General features: G+C 47.7%; 2 protein-coding genes across 2 annotated transcripts in view; one reads left to right on the top strand and one right to left on the bottom strand.

The window, feature by feature from the left end:
- Window positions 1–728: 728 nt before the first annotated feature.
- BUD31 (BUD31 homolog) lies at window positions 729–15,957 on the bottom strand. The gene is made up of 5 exons (XM_069733904.1): window positions 15,837–15,957; window positions 4,826–4,931; window positions 4,447–4,569; window positions 2,082–2,248; window positions 729–924 (listed from the first exon to the last, which is right to left on the bottom strand). The coding sequence occupies exons 2-5, from the start codon at window positions 4,917–4,919 to the stop codon at window positions 874–876; spliced, it is 435 nt and encodes a 144-aa protein (XP_069590005.1). The 5' UTR covers window positions 4,920–4,931; window positions 15,837–15,957; the 3' UTR covers window positions 729–873.
- A 357-nt stretch (window positions 15,958–16,314) lies between these two features.
- PDAP1 (PDGFA associated protein 1) overlaps window positions 16,315–26,213 on the top strand; it is a 34,815-nt gene continuing 24,916 nt past the window's right edge. The window contains exon 1 of the mRNA XM_069733903.1: window positions 16,315–16,402. Coding sequence (XP_069590004.1) covers window positions 16,390–16,402 — 13 coding nt within the window. The 5' untranslated portion in view covers window positions 16,315–16,389. The remainder of the gene's footprint in view (window positions 16,403–26,213) is intronic.

The raw sequence follows: 26,213 nt of genomic DNA, 5'->3' as shown, positions 1-26,213 counted from the left end.
ATTAATAACAGCCCACAGCGCTCTGCTTTGGTTAATAAGAAGGGACCAAAAAAAATGCTGTGGAGCCCCCCTAATTCTAATAACCAGCAAAGGTTAAACAGACAGCTGCAAACTGATATTAATAGGCTGGGAAGGGGCCATGTATATTGACCCCCTCCCAGACTCAGAACATCAGCCCTCAGCTGCCACAGGTTATCCATTAGATGCTCCAAATCTGACGCTTAGCCTCGGTTCTTCTTACTTTCCCTGGTGCATTAACAAGTCAAAATTAATAAAGACGTACACAGAGAAAAGTCCTTTAATTAAAAAAAAAAACACTCCCTGACAACTACACTCTTTTACCCATTTATTAACCTAAAAATAAAAAAAAGCAAAGTAATCCTCACCTGTTCACCGTTAACCCATAATGATGAGCTCTCGTGATGATCCCCAGCTCTGCTATGGATGGTTTGGTGAGCAGTGACATCAGTAATGTGACTACTCAGCACACAGAGCTTAGCGTGAGAACGTGGCGGCAGTGACGAGCGGTAACGTCATTAATGTTACCGCAGGTCACAGGCAGCAGTTCCCACAGTAAGCTCTGTGTGAGCCAGCCTATGAACTGCTGTAACCTCTGGTGTAGCATTTTAGAAGTGTCCTAGCAATTACAGGCCTAATCATCTATACCGTAACACATCAGACGTCTCTGGAATAGAGCTCAGAAATTAACAATAAATAATAATAAAAACCACATTTAACAGCATCTTTATTAAGCGCTTACAAAATGAAACAACTGGTCACAAGACAGCCACAAATAAGAGAAATCATTCTTCATCTTAAAAGAATCTGGAAGCAAGGTCTGGAATAATAAAGTTCTTAAAAAGTCATTTTCTTTTATCCGGAGCAGCCTCTACATCCACAGTGTGTGCATTCAATAATACGTCCCTGCAACAAAGAAACGAGTGTTATTCCACACGGCACATCCCATCTAGGAGGCGAACCGTCTCTCCAGTATTATGCTTAAACACGTAATGACATCCACTGTAAGACCCCACTGCCATAATTACCCACAGCACAGTGCCAATACAGTCACTTAGGCCAGGGGTGTCAAACTGCATTCCTCGAGGGCTGCAAACAGGTCATGTTTTCAGGATTTCCTTGTACTGCACAGGTGATAATTTAATCACCAACTCATTATTTGTGTAGGTGATTAAATTATCACCTGTGCGGTACAAGGAAATCCTGAAAACATGACCTGTTTGCAGCCCTCGAGGAATGCAGTTTGACACCCCTGACTTAGGCCAAATAGGAGGAACAGGAAAAACAGTATTTTCTGTTGTGCGCATAGAAAACGGTCAGACACCATGGCCCCTACAAAACAACAATGTCTCCGCCATAGTCCTGCACTCCCTTAGTAATAGCACCCTATATAAGATGTTCTAATGCACGTACTGTCTATATTATGCAAACACCATTTAGGCCTGAATTAGGTGGAAAGTCTGTAGATAGAGATAGCTATAAATTCAATGCCACACACAGACAATACAACCATGGGGTCTGGTCCCCCCTAACAAACTGCACCATAAAAGCCGGGATGCTGTTAGCTTGGTGACTACACCTGAGTCGTCCATATTACTCTTGTGGAAAATTGGCACTTATTACATTTATTAAAAAATAAAAATTCCTTTAATAGCTTAATCTCAGCCAAGAATTTTAGATTGGTGGAGACCTGACGTCTAAGACTCCTGAATGTAGGGGCTGCGGCTCCTTCCCAACGACGTCCACCAGCGTGTGGCTGTGTGCAATACTACAATTTAGCCTTTTTAAGTGAAAGTTCTGCTTCGTTGTTTCACTGATCAAGGGAATCCTATCTGGAATGAATGATAAATTGGTGTCCTCTGCCTGCAGACACCGCAGTCTGCACCTTGTGTCCAGCATTGCTGGTAAGTTCCATTCATGTGATTGAGGCTGGGCAGCGATACCAAACCCGGCCTATGGAGAGGATCAATAAGGAAAAGGGATGGAGGCTCTCCGGCCACATGTACCAGAAGATCATTCACCCAAGGCCCTGATATACTGATGTAATATGCTGGAGCTCTTACCACTTCAAGTTTGCCTTTGGGGACACGACAAATACAATTGGTTCCAAAGTTTGTGTCCCTGGTCTGTATACAGCGCAGGCAGCACAGGTTCTCATAGCCTTGTTTCTTCCACTTTGCAATAAGGTTCTTGTCAGCGTAGCCTTCCCTAATGCAATAATCGTAAAGTTCTAGAAAAACGCAGAAAGCAAGCACACTCAGATTAGTCAGACAGGACTCGAGACCATTTTTTCATATTAAAATGTATGTTAATTATTTCTATGAACTATTTTGTATAAATTAAAGACTTCATATTACCATCTTGGTATTGTGAACAATATTAGGTCAGTACATCAGACTGTGTGCCCGGAGGTCAGAGCAGCTTTTCTCCATCTTCCCAGACAAATGAAATCAATGTAAGCACAGGTTGTGATCACTATCGGTGTGGCCTATCAAATGCACATCAACAGCATAGTGCAAATACCCCCGATATGGTACGCACTGCCCCCCAACCTTGGTGTTAGTGGGACAAGGAGTCTGACACTAAGCTACACCTTACATGTAAAGCCTACCCCTTGCATACACATCAGACTAATGTCCGCCAAACATGCAGATATCGGATGGTTCTCCGACAGTCTAATGTGTATGGGAGCCCTAGTAAATTAATTGTTGGGGAATATTCGATCTGGCATGCCTAATCTCAAGACTGCAGATGATACTGTCTCCAAGCCATCGGCAAACATGTCAGCTACTCTCCCATAGAGAACACAGGAGTGCATGGCCGAAATAGAGCTCCTGTGTAAGAGAGAGGGCCGAGATTGCTGTGTGCCGAACACCATCTAATGTGTATTACGGGCTTAAACCTTCATGTTTGTCTTGAGTACTTGCTCAGCAAACGTTTGATCTATCAATGCACAATCACAGCCTCCTAAAGCATAATGCAAGTAAAGGACACCGGTACTCACCTGACTTCAGTTTGGAAGTGACGGTCAGTCTTTTGTTATTTGTATACATAGTCTCTCTGGCTGAGCACTCCGCCCCTCAGCCATAGGCATTTTTAATAACTACAGGATCCTACCTTCCCATATAAATGTAGGCTTCAGCCTATGAGAAGATTCACATTAGGCAGGTTCCCGGCAACGAGAATTGCCTTATCGTTGCTGCCGGGTACACATGAATTGGCCAATTTATGCACTAAGCATTCTCAATTTTTCCAATTTTCTAGAGCAGTAATGCAATTGAAATTTCATATATTTCATGCTTGCCTGCTATAGCGCTACAGAGTGCTACTTTATCTGTTGGTTTGTAAATACAGGACATGGCAGTCTCTGTCTTCTCTTGCTCATACTCCTATTATGTGGCACATGCCATAACCTGCACTTTTCGGTGCTATTTGTACCCATTTTATTTAGTGTATTTTCCCAAAATTGTGTTGCAGGACAGTGGAAACATACAAGATGCCTATACTTACAATTTACATGGTACGTCTATAAAGGAATGTTATGTCCAGAAACAATACCAGCACATACAGTGCAAATCTGCAGATTAAAGTCATGCTAACCTGCCTTACTGTAATAGTGGATACAGAGCGAAAATTACCTTATGTCCTCCCTGCAGACGCTTGCCTCCAGTCATTGTGGCAGTGCACAGAGCAGTTACAGTCACTGCTGACAATGCAAGCTGTAATTATTCCCTGGCACATTGACTGACAGCCTGATCTGCAGCATGCGTATGCAGCGCTGTCAGTCATTGTGCCAGGAAGTGATTACAGCTGCACTCACTGTGTGAGGAGCAATGGCCGTAAAAGTCCCAACCAACGCATCAATGAGTGGAAGCAAACGGCTACAATGAGGATATAAGTCCATGCAGCTTAATGTAATTTTAATGCGATTTACCTGCAAGTTGACACACTGTCTGCAGCTACGGCCTTATTCAGAAGTCCGTGATTTTCCTCATACGTAAAAACAGACTGTTAATTAGTGTTTTGGATCTGATTTTCATCAGCGTTTTATCAGTGATTCTTCACTAAGTCAAAAACAAACTCCTATCCATCACAATGTTAACCATGGATGTTAACCGTGTGTTGTCAGTGATTTTCATGGACACATTTCTATGGGAAATTTTGACCTGTGACTCAGATCAAAAGCAAACAATTCTGTGATTTTTTTTTGCAGACACATGATCCACAAAAAAACATGAACATCTGAATAGCACCCTAGACTTTAATTGGGTACATGCTCGGTTTGTGAAAAACACAGATAAAACACGTGGTGACTGAAGGACGTCTGACTTGAGGCCTAAAAAGCGTCTTTACAAATGACTTAAAGAATCCGTATTCAGAGGCGACATTTTCTAAGCAGATATTACAAACAAAAAAAGAAAATGTTACCTCTGCTTATCGCTTTCCTCTTATAGAACAGGTCAAATATATAGCGGGTTTTCTGATGATGGATGCGGAAGATTGGCCACAGAGATTCCACCTTCCTCTTTCCTTCATGAGGGTCAGTTTCAGCTGGTGATAATCAGGAATAGGAGGATTATACACATTTCAGCATGCAGTCAGGCATCTGTGATGCAAAATCAATTTCTCAATTCTTAGTCTATGTATTTTGCTCGGAGTTCCACTTTTTCTGGCTCTAGTAAAGGCGCTTATAACATTCTCATCCCATTAAAATCACCCGAAAATGATTTATTTAGATTATATAAGTAACATTATGGCACAACGTTACGAAACAGGGTATATCCTATTCCTGAATTTACCCTCTCACCTTCTCTCATTTTCTGATCCAGTTCATCCAACGTTGGTTCTATGAGCTCCCAACCATCTGGAGGAGGCTTCCTGCTTCGCTTTACTTTAGGCATTGTTATGACAACCTAGATGATAGATCATTTAGATTTAGATTTTGGACAGAATGTATCTGGAAAAGATAGTCTGGTTTAAAGTAAATAAAACCTGATTGTTGGGAAATGCTCAGCAGCTTTCTAATATAATGTGTCTGTCAATTTCTTACTATTTTCAAGATCTGACTTGTTGTCAGTGAATAGACAATCATTGCTAACATTCAGGGGCTGAAAACAGATCTACAACCCGAAAGCCGCACATAAGTTGTGTAAAATGTAAAGAAAACAAGAAGGCAAAGGATATGAAAATCACCAATAGCCATTTTTATTCAACTGAACAAAATTACCTCATTTTGAAATTAATGGCAGCATCAGATCTCAAAAAAGTTGGGACTGAGTTAACAAAAGACTATAAGGTACAACATAAGTTGTACTAATGAAAAATAGCTGGAGGATCAATTTCCCACTAAGCCACATGACTGTGTATAAATAGAGCAAAAAAGAGAATGTTAGAAAGGCAGAGTCTCAGAAGCAAAGATGGTCAGAGGTCACCAATCTGTGAACTGTCAAAAAATTGTGGAACAATTAAAAAAAAATGTTTCTCAACGTGTATCACAAGATAAGCGATTACTAGATCGATTGGGGTCTCATGGAGAATGAATGCAGCTCCATTATTAGCTAGTTTACATCTGATGTCTGTGGGCGACAAAAAAAAAAGTCAACAAAGCAAGGCACTAAACTGGCTCTTGTGTTTGATAGCAAGTCACCTAAAGTTTAGTCAGGAAGCTCGAAGTGTTGTATCCTACATATAACTGTGCGATAATTAGTAGTAACAGGGAGGTCGGACTGTTATCTGCTATATTACGTAGAGAAGTAAGGTGCATGCGCAGTGTTAGGCAGGGATGCAGGTAGAACTGGAGAATCCAAATAGTCAATTGTAGAAAATCAGCCACACTCACAAGGAGAATTTCACATAAATGCGTGTATTTAATTAAGTATAGTATTTCACCATAGTGAGGTGGTAGGACAGAAAACGATAGGAAGGGTCGAAACGTAACCTGGGTCTTTTTCAGACGTTGCTAGAGGTAAAGTGAAAATATATGTGCTGTACAATATATACGTACAGTGAGTATAATGTAATTTACAAACTTAAAAAATAAATAACATCCAGAACAAAAAACAATTGCAAAGGTGAAACACAATAGTAATCATCAGACCAGTACTTAAATACGGGCATTTATATGAAACTAGATGGCAGCCCGATTCTAAAGAATCGGGAGTCTAGAATCCATATATACTTTATTTATTCAAATGTAAGAATAATACAATTAATAAATAATAGTAAGAAAGAACAAAAATAATAGGCAGTATATGGAGAAAACACCAAACAAAAGTTCAAAATTGGTGTGAAAATGTCACTGAACCACTTCACAACTAAATATATATAGTTTTGGTAAATGGTATTATCATTTTTTTGACGAAATTCGGCAGGAGCTTGAAGAGCAACGTCACTGGGCCCGCCTCCACGCAGTAGAAACTTGCTGTGAGGTAAAAATTCAAAAATCACACCAAAATGGCGGGCGGAGTGTGTCACAGTACGGCACGTTTCTGATTGGTCGCTCGCAGCAGGCGGCAACCAATCAGACACTGGACACTGTTGACGTCACTTATCTCCGGACATTAGCTCCGGACATTAGCTCCGGACAAAGCCACGGAAGTTGGCACAAATTGCAGGAAGTAGTATTCTAGGCAATTATTTATATGAAATTCTCCATGCGAGTGTGGTCGGGACATTATCACCTATATTATAACTATATGAGAGGAGCTGTGTGTATCTGGGAGGCGGGATGGCTATTTCCTATATTGTAACTACTGTATTTTTCCGACCATAAGATGCACTTTTTTCCCTCCAAATTTGGGAGGAGTGTGGGTGCGTCTTATGGTCCGCATGTAAGGTGGGGAGGGGGCAGCGGCTAGTGGGATCCACTGTTATCCCACTTGCAGGAGGCAGAACACTGTCCCAGCTGCCTGGAATCCAGCTGGGGAAACCACATGGTCCCGATGATTAAAGTGCAGTGAATATTCATTAGCCGTTTCCCCGCCCACCTGTCAGCTGAGCAGTGAGCGGGGAGCAGCAAATGAACAGTCCTTCACTGAAACCCACATGGTTTCCCCAGCGCCGGATTCCTGCAGCAGCTGGGGAGATCTGTGTCCAGTGGAAGAGGTGGCAGCAGCAGGGGCCAGGGGAGACAAGATCGCCGCATACCTGCCTGGCTGTGCTGGATGCTGAGTGCTGGGCATAAGGACCTGTGTGATGTCCTGAAGTGGGTGGGCTGGAGCATCACATGACAGCACAGAGCCCTCGCTCTTCTGATGTCATCACAGGTCCTTCAGACACCGCACTAGAATCTGCAAGCTTCCTCTTATGACCTGTGCTGTGGAGAGGCAACAAGAGGGAGGGCTCTGTGTGTGCAGTCATGGGATGCTCCAGCTTTTCACCTCACCACAGTAGCTGGCTGGCTGCCACAATTAAAAGGTTAGTCACTACAACACACAAAGCACTCTGCCACTCCTGTGGTAAACTATAACTCCCAGCATGCCATATGATCTGCAGGACATGCTGGGAGTTATAGTTCTCCCATGGGTTCTTAAAGCAGCACTCCAGTGTTATTTTTCAGTGCTGGAATGGTGCTTTAAATATAAGCCCTGTAACCCCATTCTTATACTCACCCTCCAGAGTCTTCATACAGTACTTTACAGACACCACACTGGTCCCGCAGGACCATCTTCTACCCGCAGTTTCCAACATAATAACATACTATTATATATAATAACAACACATATAATATTATGTTATATATGTTACTAAATATTTTACCACATTTTTTTGCTTCAAATATTTTTTTCCCTATTTTCCACCTCTAAAAGAATGGGTGCGTCTTAATAGTCCGAAAAATACGGTAAATGAGAGGAGCTGTGTGGTAATCATCAGTAACTGGGAGGCGGTACGGTTATCTATATGAGAGGAGCTGTGCAGTAATCATCAGTATCTGGGAGGCGGTACGGTTATCTATATGAGAGGAGCTGTACAGTAATCATCAGTATCTGGGAGGCGGTACGGTTAGCTATATGAGAGGAGCTGTGCAGTAATCATCAGTATCTGGAAGGCAGTACGGTAATCTATATGAGAGGAGCTGTGCAGTAATCATCAGTATCTTGGAGGCTGTAAGGTTATCTATATGTGAGGAGCTGTGCAGTAATCATCAGTATCTGGGAGGCGGTACGGTTATCTATATGAGAGGAGCTGTGCAGTAATCATCAGTATCTGGGAGGCGGTACGGTTATCTATATGAGAGGAGCTGTGCAGTAACCATCAGTATCTGGGAGGCGGTACGGTTAGCTATATGAGAGGAGCTGTGCAGTAATTATCAGTATCTGGGAGGCAGTACAGTTATCTATATGAGAGGAGCTGTGTAGTAACCATCAGTATCTGGGAGGCGGTACGGTAATCTATATGAGAGGAGCTGTGCAGTAACCATCAGTATCTGGGAGGCGGTACGGTTAGCTATATGAGAGGAGCTGTGCAGTAACCATCAGTATCAGGGAGGCGGTACGGTTATCTATATGAGAGGAGCTGTGCAGTAACCATCAGTATCTGGGAGGCGGTACGGTTAGCTATAGGAGAGGAGCTGTGCAGTAACCATCAGTATCTCGGAGGCGGTACGGTTAGCTATAGGAGAGGAGCTGTGCAGTAACCATCAGTATCTCGGAGGCGGTACGGTTAGCTATATGAGAGGAGCTGTGCAGTAACTATCAGTATCTGGGAGGCGGTACGGTTAGCTATATGAGAGGAGCTGTTCAGTAATCATCAGTATCTGGGAGGCGGTACGGTTAGCTATATGAGAGGAGCTGTGCAGTAATCATCAGTATCTGGGAGGCGGTACGGTTAGATATATGAGAGGAGCTGTGCAGTAATCATCAGTATCTCAGAGGCGGTACGGTTAGCTATATGAGAGGAGCTGTGCAGTAACCATCAGTATCTGGGAGGCGGTACGGTTAGCTATATGAGAGGAGCTGTGCAGTAATCATCAGTATCTCGGAGGCAGTACGGTTAGCTATATGAGAGGAGCTGTGCAGTAATCATCAGTATCTGGGAGGCGGTACGGTTAGCTATAGGAGAGGAGCTGTGCAGTAATCATCAGTATCTGGGAGGCGGTAAGGTTATATATATGAGAGGAGCTGTGCAGTAACCATCAGTATCTGGGAGGCGGTACGGTTATCTATATGAGAGGAGCTGTGCAGTAACCATCAGTATCTGTGAGGCGGTATGGTTATATATATATGAGAGGAGCTGTGCAGTAATCATCAGTATCTGGGAGGCGGTACGGTTATATATATGAGAGGAGCTGTGCAGTAACCATCAGTATCTGGGAGGCGGTACGGTTATATATATGAGAGGAGCTGTGCAGTAACCATCAGTATCTCGGAGGCGGTACGGTTATCTATATGAGAGGAGCTGTGCAGTAATCATCAGTATCTCGGAGGCGGTACGGTTATCTATATGAGAGGAGCTGTGCAGTAACCATCAGTATCTGGGAGGCAGTACGGTTATATATATATGAGAGGAGCTGTGCAGTAATCATCAGTATCTCGGAGGCGGTACAGTTATCTCTATGAGAGGAGCTGTGCAGTAATCATCAGTATCTCGGAGGCGGTACGGTTAGCTATATGAGAGGAGCTGTGCAGTAACCATCAGTATCTCGGAGGCGGTACGGTTATATATATATATGAGAGGAGCTGTGCAGTAACCATCAGTATCTCGGAGGCGGTACGGTTAGCTATATGAGAGGAGCTGTGCAGTAACCATCAGTATCTCGGAGGCGTTACGGTTAGCTATATGAGAGGAGCTGTGCAGTAATCATCAGTATCTGGGAGGCGGTACGGTTATATATATATATAAGAGGAGCTGTGCAGTAATCATCAGTATCTCGGAGGCGGTACGGTTATATATATGAGAGGAGCTGTGCAGTAATCATCAGTATCTGGGAGGCGGTACGGTTAGCTATATGAGAGGAGCTGTGCAGTAACCATCAGTATCTCGGAGGCGGTACCGTTATCTATATGAGAGGAGCTGTGCAGTAATCATCAGTATCTGGGAGGCGGTACGGTTATATATATGAGAGGAGCTGTGCAGTAATCATCAGTATCTGGGAGGCGGTACGGTTATCTATATGAGACGAGCTGTACAGTAATCATCAGTATCTGGGAGGCGGTACGGTTAGCTATATGAGAGGAGCTGTGTAGTAATCATCAGTATCTGGGAGGCGGTACGGTTAGCTATATGAGAGGAGCTGAGCAGTAACCATCAGTATCTGGGAGGCGCCCCCCGAGGAAGCAAACGCGAAACGCGCGTCGGGGCTACTTGGACGGACACTGGCACCTATTAATGGGTAAGGTGGGGTGGGGGGTCTTGCAATCCTGTATGCCCATTTGGGTAAGCTTAATAATATCACGTAACCTAGAGGAGTATTTAACTTAGCACTAAGCATTGTTTTATGACATATTAATTGTCTTAGGGCTCCTATTTAGAGGTGTTTGGCCCCTATAGGTCTACCTGCCTACGGTGTTACTTTTCGGTGTCCTGGGTCCATTGTACATTGGCTCTGCGTGTACCTTGTCTTTACTGTGTGTGTATATATGTTGTGTAATATATTTATAATAAAATTTGTTACTTTTTATACCATATTAGAAATGGGTTGTATGTTCTCCTTGTTCGTTGTAGGATATATCAGTATCTGGGAGGCGGTACGGTTATCTATATGAGAGGAGCTGTGCAGTAACCATCAGTATCTGGGAGGCGGTACAGTTAGCTATATGAAGGGAGCTGTACAGTAATCATCAGTATCTGGGAGGCGGTACGGTTAGCTATATGAGGGGAGCTGTACAGTAATCATCAGTATCTGGGAGGCGGTACGGTTATCTATATGAGAGGAGCTGTGCAGTAATCATCAGTATCTGGGAGGCGGTACGGTTATCTATATGAGAGGAGCTGTGCAGTAATCATCAGTATCTGGGAGGCGGTACGGTTATCTATATGAGAGGAGCTGTGCAGTAATCATCAGTATCTGGGAGGCGGTACGGTTATCTATATGAGAGGAGCTGTGCAGTAATCATCAGTATCTGGGAGGCGGTACGGTTATATATATGAGAGGAGCTGTGCAGTAATCATCAGTATCTGGGAGGCGGTACGGTTAGCTATATGAGAGGAGCTGTGCAGTAACCATCAGTATCTCGGAGGCGGTACCGTTATCTATATGAGAGGAGCTGTGCAGTAATCATCAGTATCTGGGAGGCGGTACGGTTATATATATGAGACGAGCTGTACAGTAATCATCAGTATCTGGGAGGCGGTACGGTTATATATATGAGACGAGCTGTACAGTAATCATCAGTATCTGGGAGGCGGTACGGTTAGCTATATGAGAGGAGCTGTGCAATAATCATCAGTATCTGGGAGGCGGTACGGTTATCTACAGGTCCTTCTCAAAAAATTAGCATATAGTGTTAAATTTCATTATTTACCATAATGTAATGATTACAATTAAACTTTCATATATTATAGATTCATTATCCACCAACTGAAATTTGTCAGGTCTTTTATTGTTTTAATACTGATGATTTTGGCATACAACTCCTGATAACCCAAAAAACCTGTCTCAATAAATTAGCATATTTCACCCATCCAATCAAAGAAAAGTGTTTTTTAATAACAAACAAAAAAACCAACAAATAATAATGTTCAGTTATGCACTCAATACTTGGTCGGGAATCCTTTGGCAGAAATGACTGCTTCAATGCGGCGTGGCATGGAGGCAATCAGCCTGTGACACTGCTGAGATGTTATGGAGGCCCAGGATGCTTCAATAGCGGCCTTAAGCTCATCCAGAGTGTTGGGTCTTGCGTCTCTCAACTTTCTCTTCACAATATCCCACAGATTCTCTATGGGGTTCAGGTCAGGAGAGTTGGCAGGCCAATTGAGCACAGTAATACCATGGTCAGTAAACCATTTACCAGTGGTTTTGGCACTGTGAGCAGGTGCCAGGTCGTGCTGAAAAATGAAATCTTCATCTCCATAAAGCATTTCAGCCGATGGAAGCATGAAGTGCTCCAAAATCTCCTGATAGCTAGCTGCATTGACCCTGCCCTTGATGAAACACAGTGGACCAACACCAGCAGCTGACATGGCACCCCACACCATCACTGACTGTGGGTACTTGACACTGGACTTCAGGCATTTTGGCATTTCCTTCTCCCCAGTCTTCCTCCAGACTCTGGCACCTTGATTTCCGAATGACATGCAAAATTTGCTTTCATCAGAAAAAAGTACTTGGGACCACTTAGCAACAGTCCAGTGCTGCTTCTCTGTAGCTCAAAAGTGGCTTTACCTGGGGAATGCGGCACCTGTAGCCCATTTCCTGCACACGCCTGTGCACGGTGGCTCTGGATGTTTCCACACCAGACTCAGTCCACTGCTTCCTCAGGTTCCCCAAGGTCTGGAATCGGTCCTTCTCCACAATCTTCCTCAGGGTCCGGTCTCCTCTTCTCGTTGTACAGCGTTTTCTGCCACATTGTTTCCTTCCAACAGACTTACCATTGAGGTGCCTTGATACAGCACTCTGGGAACAGCCTATTTGTTGAGAAATTTCTTTCTGGGTCTTACCCTCTTGCTTGAGGGTGTCAATGATGGCCTTCTTGACATCTGTCAGGTCGCTAGTCTTACCCATGATGGGGGTTTTGAGTAATGAACCAGGCAGGGAGTTTATAAAAGCCTCAGGTATCTTTTGCATGTGTTTAGAGTTAATTAGTTGATTCAGAAGATTAGGGTAATAGGTCGTTTAGAGAACCTTTTCTTGATATGCTAATTTATTGAGACAGGTTTTTTGGGTTATCAGGAGTTGTATGCCAAAATCATCAGTATTAAAACAATAAAAGACCTGACAAATTTCAGTTGGTGGATAATGAATCTATAATATATGAAAGTTTAATTGTAATCATTACATTATGGCAAATAATGAAATTTAACACTATATGCTAATTTTTTGAGAAGGACCTGTATATGAGAGGAGCTGTGCAGTAATCATCAGTATCTGGGAGGCGGTACGGTATCTATATGAGAGGAGCTGTGCAGTAACCATCAGTATCTGGGAGGCGGTACGGTTATCTATATGAGAGGAGCTGTGCAGTAATCTTCAGTATTTGGGAGGCGGTACAGTTATCTATATGAGAGGAGCTGTGCAGTAATCATCAGTATCTGGGAGGCGGTACGGTTAGCTATATGAGGGGAGCTGTACAGTAATCATCAGTATCTGGGAGGCGGTACGGTTATCTATATGAGAGGAGCTGTGCAGTAATCATCAGTATCTGGGAGGCGGTACGGTTAGCTATATGAGAGGAGCTGTGCAGTAATCATCAGTATCTGGGAGGCGGTACGGTTAGCTATATGAGAGGAGCTGTGCAGTAATCATCAGTATCTGGGAGGCGGTACGGTTAGCTATATGAGGGGAGCTGTGCAGTAATCATCAGTATCTGGGAGGCGGTACGGTTATCTATATGAGAGGAGCTGTGCAGTAATCATCAGTATCTGGGAGGCGGTACGGTTATCTATATGAAAGGAGCTGTGCAGTAATCATCAGTATCTGGGAGGCGGTACGGTTATCTATATGAGAGGAGCTGTGCAGTAATCATCAGTATCTGGGAGGCGGTACGGTTATCTATATGAGAGGAGCTGTGCAGTAATCATCAGTATCTGGGAGGCGGTACGGTTAGCTATATGAGGGGAGCTGTACAGTAATCATCAGTATCTGGGAGGCGGTACGGTTATATATATGAGAGGAGCTGTACAGTAATCATCAGTATCTGGGAGGCGGTACAGTTATATATATGAGAGGAGCTGTACAGTAATCATCAGTATCTGGGAGGCGGTACGGTTAGCTATATGAAGGGAGCTGTACAGTAATCATCAGTATCTGGGAGGCGGTACGGTTATATATATGAGAGGAGCTGTGCAGTAATCATCAGTATCTGGGAGGCGGTACGGTTAGCTATATGAAGGGAGCTGTACAGTAATCATCAGTATCTGGGAGGCGGTACGGTTATATATATGAGAGGAGCTGTGCAGTAATCATCAGTATCTGGGAGGCGGTACGGTTAGCTATATGAGGGGAGCTGTACAGTAATCATCAGTATCTGGGAGGCGGTACGGTTATATATATGAGAGGAGCTGTGCAGTAATCATCAGTATCTGGGAGGCGGTACGGTTAGCTATATGAGGGGAGCTGTACAGTAATCATCAGTATCTGGGAGGCGGTACGGTTATATATATATGAGAGGAGCTGTGCAGTAATCATCAGTATCTGGGAGGCGGTACGGTTATATATATGAGAGGAGCTGTGCAGTAATCATCAGTATCTGGGAGGCGGTACGGTTAGCTATATGAGGGGAGCTGTACAGTAATCATCAGTATCTGGGAGGCGGTACGGTTATATATATGAGAGGAGCTGTGCAGTAATCATCAGTATCTGGGAGGCGGTACGGTTAGCTATATGAGGGGAGCTGTACAGTAATCATCAGTATCTGGGAGGCGGTACGGTTATATATATATGAGAGGAGCTGTGCAGTAATCATCAGTATCTGGGAGGCGGTACGGTTAGCTATATGAGAGGAGCTGTGCAGTAATCATCAGTATCTGGGAGGCGGTACGGTTAGCTATATGAGAGGAGCTGTGCAGTAATCATCAGTATCTGGGAGGCGGAACGGTTATATATATGAAGGGAGCTGTACAGTAATCATCAGTATCTGGGAGGCGGTACGGTTAGCTATATGAGAGGAGCTGTGCAGTAATCATCAGTATCTGGGAGGCGGTACGGTTAGCTATATGAAGGGAGCTGTACAGTAATCATCAGTATCTGGGAGGCGGTAAGGTTAGCTATATGAGGGGAGCTGTACAGTAATCATCAGTATCTGGGAGGCGGTAAGGTTAGCTATATGAGGGGAGCTGTACAGTAATCATCAGTATCTGGGAGGCGGTAAGGTTAGCTATATGAGGGGAGCTGTACAGTAATCATCAGTATCTCGGAGGCGGTAAGGTTAGCTATATGAGGGGAGCTGTACAGTAATCATCAGTATCTGGGAGGCGGTAAGGTTAGCTATATGAGGGGAGCTGTACAGTAATCATCAGTATCTGGGAGGCGGTAAGGTTAGCTATATGAGGGGAGCTGTACAGTAATCATCAGTATCTGGGAGGCGGTACGGTTATATATATGAGAGGAGCTGTGCAGTAATCATCAGTATCTGGGAGGCGGTACGGTTATCTATATGAGAGGAGCTGTGCAGTAATCATCAGTATCTGGGAGGCGGTACGGTTAGCTATATGAAGGGAGCTGTACAGTAATCATCAGTATCTGGGAGGTGGTACGGTTAGCTATATGAGAGGAGCTGTGCAGTAATCATCAGTATCTGGGAGGCGGTACGGTTAGCTATATGAAGGGAGCTGTACAGTAATCATCAGTATCTGGGAGGCGGTACGGTTAGCTATATGAGAGGAGCTGTGCAGTAATCATCAGTATCTGGGAGGCGGTACGGTTAGCTATATGAGAGGAGCTGTGCAGTAATCATCAGTATCTGGGAGGCGGTACGGTTATATATATATATGAGAGGAGCTGTGCAGTAACCATCGGTATCTGGGAGGCGGTACGGTTATATATATATATGAGAGGAGCTGTGCAGTAATCATCAGTATCTGGGAGGCAGGAGCTGTGTGATCATCCTTGTCTCCTTAATACATGACGATCACATTAGTAAATTCAGATTCCATCATGTTCATTTACACTTTAAACACCAGACCGGACCCGCCGTTACACAGAAAAGCAGCCAACCTACCCGCTCCACCAGGTAAACAATCCTCCTCACTCACTTCCTTCCCGATCACAGTAATGCACCGGAAGTAATCCCCGCTCCACTTCCGGGTCAGCGCGCACTTAGCGCGTCACTTCCTGCCGGGGTCTTCCTGGCTGCCCGGTCTCTACCTGTTACGTTACAATTGCCCGCGATCACATTTTCCGCCCTGTGCCTTATTCCGGGCGCCTGATGGGTCTTTGCCGGCCACATTCAGGACAGAACACGGGCGCGCTCTGCACAAGGCCGGAGGAAGGGGCGCATTACGTCAGAAGAGCTGTCCTGGCCAGTGCCTGTCTGCAAATGTCACAGATACGGTTCCTACTAATTGCTGTGTGTAAAATAATGGCGCTGTTATTTTAGTTTCCTTATTAAATATATGCAGTGATGTAGGAGTGCCATCATTGGGGGAATATACGTCTGTCTCGGTAACACGGCGCAGCTGGCACAGCTAGGACAGGCTTCCGGCTCAGGGCCCTTAGGCGCGTGCCCATCAAGTTGTGGGAAAGGAAGAGGTAACGAGAAGAAGGGAGATAAGATGCCGAAAGGAGGTGAGGACGAGGCGGCGGGCATCCGTGTGTCTGCGGGGATGAGAGTGGTGTGCGAGCGTGTGGAGGAGGCCGGCGGGGGCGAGCACACTGCTGACATCAGGACAACGGGGGAAGGCGCCACATTCACAGCTACAGGGGGGGCAGTCAGCGTGTAGGAGAGAGCCCTCAGTGATGGATGGGGACAGTCAGCGTGTAGGAGAGAGCCCTCAGGGATAGATGGGAACAGTCAGCATGTAGGAGAGAGCCCTCAGTGATGGATGGGAACAGTCAGCATGTAGGAGAGAGCCCTCAGTGATGGATGGGAACAGTCAGCGTGTAGGAGAGAGCCCTCAGTGATGGATGGGAACAGTCAGCGTGTAGGAGAGAGCCCTCGGTGATAGATGGGGACAGTCAGCATGTAGGAGAGAGCCCTCGGTGATGGATGGGGACAGTCAGCATGTAGGAGAGAGCCCTCAGTGATGGATGGGGACAGTCAGCGTGTAGGAGAGAGCCCTCAGTGATGGATGGGAACAGTCAGCGTGTAGGAGAGAGCCCTCAGGGATAGATGGGGACAGTCAGCGTGTAGGAGAGAGCCCTCAGTGATGGATGGGGACAGTCAGCATGTAGGAGAGAGTGACGGATGGGAACAGTCAGCATGTAGGAGAGAGCCCTCAGTGATGGATGGGGACAGTCAGCGTGTAGGAGAGAGCCCTCAGTGATGGATGGGGACAGTCAGCGTGTAGGAGAGAGCCCTCAGTGATGGATGGGGACAGTCAGCGTGTAGGAGAGAGCCCTCAGTGATGGATGGGAACAGTCAGCATGTAGGAGAGAGCCCTCAGTGATGGATGGGAACAGTCAGCATGTAGGAGAGAGCCCTCAGTGATGGATGGGGACAGTCAGCATGTAGGAGAGAGCCCTCAGTGATGGATGGGGACAGTCAGCATGTAGGAGAGAGTGACGGATGGGAACAGTCAGCATGTAGGAGAGAGCCCTCAGTGACAGATGGGAACAGTCAGCATGTAGGAGAGAGCCCTCAGTGACAGATGGGAACAGTCAGCGTGTAGGAGAGAGCCCTCAGTGATGGATGGGGACAGTCAGCGTGTAGGAGAGAGCCCTCAGTGATGGATGGGGACAGTCAGCATGTAGGAGAGAGCCCTCAGTGATGGATGGGGACAGTCAGCATGTAGGAGAGAGCCCTCAGTGATGGATGGGGACAGTCAGCATGTAGGAGAGAGTGACGGATGGGAACAGTCAGCGTGTAGGAGAGAGCCCTCAGTGATGGATGGGAACAGTCAGCGTGTAGGAGAGAGCCCTCAGTGACAGATGGGAACAGTCAGCGTGTAGGAGAGAGCCCTCAGTGATGGATGGGAACAGTCAGCATGTAGGAGAGAGCCCTCAGGGATAGATGGGAACAGTCAGCGTGTAGGAGAGAGCCCTCAGTGATGGATGGGAACAGTCAGCATGTAGGAGAGAGCCCTCAGGGATAGATGGGAACAGTCAGCGTGTAGGAGAGAGCCCTCAGTGATGGATGGGAACAGTCAGCATGTAGGAGAGAGCCCTCAGTGATGGATGGGGACAGTCAGCATGTAGGAGAGAGCCCTCAGTGATGGATGGGAACAGTCAGCATGTAGGAGAGAGCCCTCAGGGATAGATGGGAACAGCATGTAGGAGAGAGCCCTCAGTGATGGATGGGGACAGTCAGCATGTAGGAGAGAGCCCTCAGTGATGGATGGGAACAGTCAGCGTGTAGGAGAGAGCCCTCAGTGATGGATGGGAACAGTCAGCGTGTAGAAGAGAGCCCTCAGTGATGGATGGGGACAGTCAGCATGTAGGAGAGAGCCCTCAGTGATGGATGGGAACAGTCAGCATGTAGGAGAGAGCCCTCAGTGATGGATGGGGACAGTCAGCATGTAGGAGAGAGTGACGGATGGGAACAGTCAGCATGTAGGAGAGAGCCCTCAGTGACAGATGGGAACAGTCAGCATGTAGGAGAGAGCCCTCAGTGACAGATGGGAACAGTCAGCGTGTAGGAGAGAGCCCTCAGTGATGGATGGGGACAGTCAGCGTGTAGGAGAGAGCCCTCAGTGATGGATGGGGACAGTCAGCATGTAGGAGAGAGCCCTCAGTGATGGATGGGGACAGTCAGCATGTAGGAGAGAGCCCTCAGTGATGGATGGGGACAGTCAGCATGTAGGAGAGAGTGACGGATGGGAACAGTCAGCATGTAGGAGAGAGCCCTCAGTGACAGATGGGAACAGTCAGCATGTAGGAGAGAGCCCTCAGTGACAGATGGGAACAGTCAGCGTGTAGGAGAGAGCCCTCAGTGATGGATGGGGACAGTCAGCGTGTAGGAGAGAGCCCTCAGTGATGGATGGGGACAGTCAGCATGTAGGAGAGAGCCCTCAGTGATGGATGGGGACAGTCAGCATGTAGGAGAGAGCCCTCAGTGATGGATGGGGACAGTCAGCATGTAGGAGAGAGTGACGGATGGGAACAGTCAGCGTGTAGGAGAGAGCCCTCAGTGATGGATGGGAACAGTCAGCGTGTAGGAGAGAGCCCTCAGTGACAGCTGGGAACAGTCAGCGTGTAGGAGAGAGCCCTCAGTGATGGATGGGAACAGTCAGCATGTAGGAGAGAGCCCTCAGGGATAGATGGGAACAGTCAGCATGTAGGAGAGAGCCCTCAGTGACAGATGGGAACAGTCAGCGTGTAGGAGAGAGCCCTCAGTGATGGATGGGGACAGTCAGCATGTAGGAGAGAGCCCTCAGTGACGGATGGGAACAGTCAGCGTGTAGGAGAGAGCCCTCAGTGATGGATGGGAACAGTCAGCATGTAGGAGAGAGCCCTCAGGGATAGATGGGAACAGCATGTAGGAGAGAGCCCTAAGTGATGGATGGGGACAGTCAGCATGTAGGAGAGAGCCCTCAGTGACAGATGGGAACAGTCAGCGTGTAGGAGAGAGCCCTCAGTGATGGATGGGAACAGTCAGCATGTAGGAGAGAGCCCTCAGGGATAGATGGGAACAGTCAGCATGTAGGAGAGAGCCCTCAGTGACAGATGGGAACAGTCAGCGTGTAGGAGAGAGCCCTCAGTGATGGATGGGAACAGTCAGCATGTAGGAGAGAGCCCTCAGGGATAGATGGGAACAGTCAGCATGTAGGAGAGAGCCCTCAGTGATGGATGGGGACAGTCAGCATGTAGGAGAGAGCCCTCAGTGCTAGACGGGAACAGTCAGCATGTAGGAGAGAGCCCTCAGGGATAGATGGGAACAGTCAGCATGTAGGAGAGAGCCCTCATGGATAGATGGGAACAGTCAGCATGTAGGAGAGAGCCCTCAGTGATGGATGGGGACAGTCAGCATGTAGGAGAGAGCCCTCATGGATAGATGGGAACAGTCAGCATGTAGGAGAGAGCCCTCAGTGCTAGATGGGAACAGTCAGCGTGTAGGAGAGAGCCCTCAGGGATAGATGGGAACAGTCAGCATGTAGGAGAGAGCCCTCATGGATAGATGGGAACAGTCAGCGTGTAGGAGAGAGCCCTCAGTGCTAGATGGGAACAGTCAGCATGTAGGAGAGAGCCCTCAGTGATGGATGGGGACAGTCAGCATGTAGGAGAGAGCCCTCATGGATAGATGGGAACAGTCAGCATGTAGGAGAGAGCCCTCAGTGATGGATGGGACAGTCAGCATGTAGGAGAGAGCCCTCATGGATAGATGGGAACAGTCAGCATGTAGGAGAGATCCCTCAGGGATAGATGGGAACAGTCAGCGTGTAGGAGAGAGCCCTCAGTGATAGATGGGGACATTCAGCATGTAGGAGAGAGCCCTCAGTGATAGATGGGAACAGTCAGCATGTAGGAGAGAGCCCTCAGTGATAGATGGAGACATTCAGCATGTAGGAGAGAGCCCTCAGTGATAGATGGGAACAGTCAGCATGTAGGAGAGAGCCCTCATGGATAGATGGGAACAGTCAGCGTGTAGGAGAGAGCCCCCAGGGATAGATGGGAACAGTCAGCGTGTAGGAGAGAGCCCTCAGTGATAGATGGGAACAGTCAGCGTGTAGGAGAGAGCCCTCAGTGATAGATGGGAACAGTCAGCGTGTAGGAGAGAGCCCTCAGTGATGGATGGGAACAGTCAGCGTGTAGGAGAGAGCCCTCAGTGATGGATGGGAACAGTCAGCGTGTAGGAGAGAGCCCTCAGGGATAGATGGGAACAGTCAGCATGTAGGAGAGAGCCCTCAGTGATGGATGGGAACAGTCAGCGTGTAGGAGAGAGCCCCCAGGGATAGATGGGAACAGTCAGCATGTAGGAGAGAGCCCTCAGTGATAGATGGGAACAGTCAGCGTGTAGGAGAGAGCCCTCAGTGATAGATGGGAACAGTCAGCGTGTAGGAGAGAGCCCTCAGTGATGGATGGGAACAGTCAGCGTGTAGGAGAGAGCCCTCAGTGATAGATGGGAACAGTCAGCGTGTAGGAGAGAGCCCTCAGGGATAGATGGGAACAGTCAGCATGTAGGAGAGAGCCCTCAGTGATAGATGGGAACAGTCAGCATGTAGGAGAGAGCCCTCAGTGATGGATGGGGACAGTCAGCATGTAGGAGAGAGCCCTCATGGATAGATGGGAACAGTCAGCATGTAGGAGAGAGCCCTCAGTGCTAGATGGGAACAGTCAGCGTGTAGGAGAGAGCCCTCAGGGATAAATGGGAACAGTCAGCATGTAGGAGAGAGCCCTCATGGATAGATGGGAACAGTCAGCATGTAGGAGAGAGCCCTCAGTGATAGATGGGGACAGTCAGCATGTAGGAGAGAGCCCTCAGTGCTAGATGGGAACAGTCAGCATGTAGGAGAGAGCCCTCAGTGATAGATGGGAACAGTCAGCATGTAGGAGAGAGCCCTCAGTGATGGATGGGGACAGTCAGCATGTAGGAGAGAGCCCTCATGGATAGATGGGAACAGTCAGCATGTAGGAGAGAGCCCTCAGTGCTAGATGGGAACAGTCAGCGTGTAGGAGAGAGCCCTCAGGGATAAATGGGAACAGTCAGCATGTAGGAGAGAGCCCTCATGGATAGATGGGAACAGTCAGCATGTAGGAGAGAGCCCTCAGTGATGGATGGGGACAGTCAGCGTGTAGGAGAGAGCCCTCAGTGCTAGATGGGAACAGTCAGCATGTAGGAGAGAGCCCTCAGGGATAGATGGGAACAGTCAGCATGTAGGAGAGAGCCCTCAGTGATGGATGGGAACAGTCAGCATGTAGGAGAGAGCCCTCATGGATAGATGGGAACAGTCAGCGTGTAGGAGAGAGCCCTCAGTGATAGATGGGAACAGTCAGCGTGTAGGAGAGAGCCCTCAGTGATAGATGGGAACAGTCAGCATGTAGAAGAGAGCCCTCAGTGACAGATGGGAACAGTCAGCGTGTAGGAGAGAGCCCTCAGTGATAGATGGGAACAGTCAGCGTGTAGGAGAGAGCCCTCAGTGATGGATGGGAACAGTCAGCGTGTAGGAGAGAGCCCTCAGTGATGGATGGGAACAGTCAGCATGTAGGAGAGAGCCCTCAGTGACAGATGGGAACAGTCAGCGTGTAGGAGAGAGCCCTCAGTGATGGATGGGAACAGTCAGCGTGTAGGAGAGAGCCCTCAGTGATGGATGGGAACAGTCAGCGTGTAGGAGAGAGCCCTCAGTGATGGATGGGAACAGTCAGCGTGTAGGAGAGAGCCCTCAGGGATAGATGGGAACAGTCAGCGTGTAGGAGAGAGCCCTCAGTGACAGATGGGAACAGTCAGCGTGTAGGAGAGAGCCCTCAGTGATGGATGGGAACAGTCAGCGTGTAGGAGAGATCAGGTATATGTTGCCCATTACATTCTGATTGCACAGTGCGCTGGTGACCGTACCTCCACTACCTGTGACTGAGCAGTGATGTCTCCTTCCCTGTTATCAGTGCAGCTGTGATAATAATAACAATAATCTTTTATGTAGCACTTACATATTCCGCAGCGCTTTACTGTTTGCTGACATTATCATCACTGTCCCCAATGGGGCTCACAATCTAAATGCCCTATCAGTATGTCCTTAGAATGTGGGAGGAAACCGGAGAACCCAGAAGAAACCCACGCAAACATATAAACTCCTTGCAGATGTTGTCCTGGGTGGGATTTGAACCTAGGACTCCAGCGCTGCAAGGATACAGTGCTAACCACTGAGCCACCGTGCTGCCCAGCTGTGATGTCACTGATTGCTGGCTGTGGTGTGTGTCCAGTGATCGGGGTCGGTCTCCGGGGTGCTGAGCGCTGTGTGGTCACACGTCTGTCTCCGCTCAGGGTCTGATGGGAGGACGGGACCACCAGCACTCGGCTCTTTTCCTCAATGTCCAGTGGAGGAGGAGATGGGAATACAGTGTGTGGATGGAGCCTCTGGGTTCCTGTTGCTTCTGTTTTGAGCAGGTTCCTTTAGTCTGTGAATCCCGCTTGTGTTCTGTACAGTGCTGAGATCCAATGACCGTCTGATATGAGTGATTATGGAAGTGCCCTGTAACTGAACGTGTTATTTCCCGTAAACCTGCGGTGTGAACAGTGACATATCTCTGGACTTCTCACTGGTGCTGTCCTGAGGTCCAGTAACTATTAGAGATGATTATTGCCCCCCACACGGACACTATAGTGCTGGGGATCTGCTCGGCTGCTGATGCGTCTTTACTTGGTTCCATAATTGTATTATCAAATTATGAAATGGGAAATGGAAACAGGAATTTGTGAGGGGGACTCATTTGGCACATGACGGACCCCGCTGATGATGGCCGCCTGTGTTGTTCTGTTTGGGGTATTTCAGGCACTTCTGGCGTCCATCATTTATAATGGAATAGAACAGCTGGAATTCCTAACACACCTGAGAACCTAGTGTTCTAAAATGCCATAAATTGTATCCATCAATTGTCTGAAGACCTTAGATAAGGTTGTCCGACCCCGCCGATCGTGCATAGGGTGAGTGGAGCCTCCTGACTCTCCTGTGAGATGACATCTGGGGACATAAGAAACAGAAGATCAGAATGTAATCTCCCTTTAATCCTTTTGTTCGGTGAGGGGGTGGGTAGATGATGCTGGCAGTGGTGCTCTCAGAGAGCAGGAGCGCAGCATGATTGACAGCTGCACCAACCCCTAGAGACTAATGATATGGCTGCCCCTGTCTTCTGACTACCGACAGCCCCAACGTGTGGGGAAAGCTCACAGTATACAGCAGGGGTGTCAAACTGCATTCCTCGAGGGCCGCAAACCATGCGTGTTTTCAAGACTTCCTTAGCATTGCACAAGGTGCTGTAATCATTGTGTGCAGGTGATTAAATTATCACCTGTGCGGTACAAGGAAATCCTGAAAACATGACCTGTTTGCAGCCCTCGAGGAATGCAGTGTGACACCCCTGGTATATAGTGACACTCACCTATCACATATCTTTCGCTGTATATCCAAAGGCTTTCACCGGTCAAAAAGGTGTTCACTACGGCCGGGCCAGTCGTGCCCCATCTGCCAGTAGCTGTGATCACTGATCCGGCCTCACTCTCTCCTCCCAGATCATTGCACCCCGCGGCTGCTTTTGAGCACTGCAACTTTGGGCATGTGCAGTGTGACCTCAGGTCTCTGGCATGTAGCTAGAGGTCTGTGTAGGAGCGTGCCTGAGGACACTGCTTTCTCAAGTAGCCATAAACACTTTATGGAATACATACCAGTCACCAGTAATTATTCTCCCAATAAGGGATTAAGTATCAAAGAGTAATGGGACTGAATCGGATCATAATGGACAAACTGCCTATTCATTACGAACAAACTATCCATACAAACGCAGTCATAAGTCCAAATATGTGCAAAATACAAAAAATCTTTATTAATCACAACAGGCTAAAAAACAGCAGATAGGAATGATCCCCATGCTACCCTCAGCACGTACAAAAAAGGAACAGGGTGGGTGCAAGAGAATTATGTCAATGTTGTTAACATAAATAATGCCCATATAGAATCCTCATCAATAGGTCGGTACCATCATTACACATAATGCCAGTAACAAGTATCAGCACATAAGGCAGATGTATAAAATATACATACCAATCAACGTAAAAGCACCAGTGTGCAGGCACCCCACACCCGTCCACCCCAACGCGCGTTTCGGCGAATGCCTTCCTCAAGGGGTCTGCCTTTTTAGCCTGTATTTTGCACATATTTGGACTTATGACTCAATTTCTCAAGTAGCCGCTGGATGAGTGGTCACAGGAATGCCTCAGTGGGCATGCTGTTGACAGACAGGGCAGGACAGGTCTGGCCGCAGTGAACGCCTTTTTGACTACTCAAAGTACCTTTGGATATGTGGTAAAAGAAGTTTGATTAGATGATTATCACTATATACTGTGAGCTTTCCCCAAACAATGGGGTTTCCAGACCTTAGGGTACTGTCTCACAGTGGCACTTTGGTCGCTACGACGGCACGATCCGTGACGCTCCAGCGTCGCTCCATTATCGCTCCAGCATCGTAGACTGCGGTCACACTTCGCAATGTATGGCGCTGGAGCGATAATTTCATGACGTATTTGCGATGTAGAATCAGCAGAGCAGGTGGAGAATATCGTGCACACCTTTGTTACACCATGCGATCATGCCGCCACAGCGGGACACTTGACGACGAAAGAAAGTTTCAAACGATCTGCTACGACGTACGATTCTCAGCGGGGTCCCGGATCGCAGTAGCGTGTCAGACACAGCGAGATCGTGAGTATATATCGCTGGAACGTCACGGATCGTGCCGTCATAGCAACCAAAGTGCCACTGTGAGACGGTACCCTTAGACCTCACTCAGATATCCCTGTTGTATTAGTTTTTCACAGACACAGCATGGACCCATTATAATCTAAGGTGCTATTCACATGTCCATGTTTTTTCACAGACCATGTGACCTAGCAAAACTCATGCAATCGTTATCTTTTTTCTCTGTCGCCCATGACGGCACTACGGAGAGAGGGGATCCGCCCACCAAGGACAGGAAACCTACGGATAAAAAGGCGGTACCACTCTCCCGCATCAGTTGGTTTCCTGTCCTTGATGGGAGACCTACGGACTTACCAGATCGACGTGGGATTCCAGGGCCAACCAGTCCGACTCAGGCGGCTGGGGTGGTTACCCGAAGTGCCACCTCTGGGGGCTAGTGGGCCTCTAGGGTGTGCGGGGGAGGTGACAAGGAGTTCGCGGTCACCTCCCCAGGTAAGATGCACCAGCGGCAACATCCAGGGGGGTCCCTCTGTGGTTGCGGGAGGTGCGGCGCGGCCCTCCCTAGGAAGCATCAGTCTGCACACTGTACCGCCACCTGGCGTGCAGAGCCGTGCGTTAGGGGGCTGCATAGGACCGGGAGTCCCGGTCAGCAGCGCCATATCTGCACTCCCGGGCGCCATCTTGAAAGCACGGCGCATGCCCGGGAATCGCTGGTCTCGCGATGCGGCAGGGTGTTCTGTGCAGGCGCCGGCGGTCGATTGCCGCTCGGGCACCCAGGATTGATCTGCGCAGGCGCCGCCGAGTAGCTCGTCTGCGCAGGCGCCGGCGTTCGGCGCTCCTCCCCGCCGCTAGGAGCTACTGCGCAGGCGCAAAAAAAAAAAAAAAAGAAAGCGGCGGGAAATCTTTAAATGGTAGTAGTTACAATCTCCCAGTGGCTCTGCAGTATTGTCAGCAGGAGCCTCAGGAGCTACTAGTCGCCGCAGCACCAGCGCAGCGAGCATTATCAGGGCAGCGACCGCAGACCAGCAGCAGTATGAGCGACCCGGCATCACCTTTGCCAGAATCACCTCCACCTATAGAGTCGCCGCAGCAGC

This window comes from Ranitomeya imitator, chromosome 7 (assembly GCF_032444005.1).
Source record: "Ranitomeya imitator isolate aRanImi1 chromosome 7, aRanImi1.pri, whole genome shotgun sequence".
Classification (NCBI taxonomy): Eukaryota; Metazoa; Chordata; class Amphibia; order Anura; family Dendrobatidae; genus Ranitomeya; species Ranitomeya imitator.
This window is presented reverse-complemented; position numbering and strand designations above follow the sequence as displayed.

Coding starts and splice junctions, on each gene's coding strand:
- BUD31 (XM_069733904.1), bottom strand. CDS start 4,919: ATGCCTAAAGTAAAGCGAAGCAGGAAGCCTCCTCCAGATGGTTGGGAG. Junction 2,249..4,446: donor GAGGAAAGCGATAAGCAGAG/GTAACATTTTCT, acceptor GCGTTTTTCTAG/AACTTTACGATTATTGCATT. Junction 925..2,081: donor CCAAAGGCAAACTTGAAGTG/GTAAGAGCTCCA, acceptor TCTTTGTTGCAG/GGACGTATTATTGAATGCAC.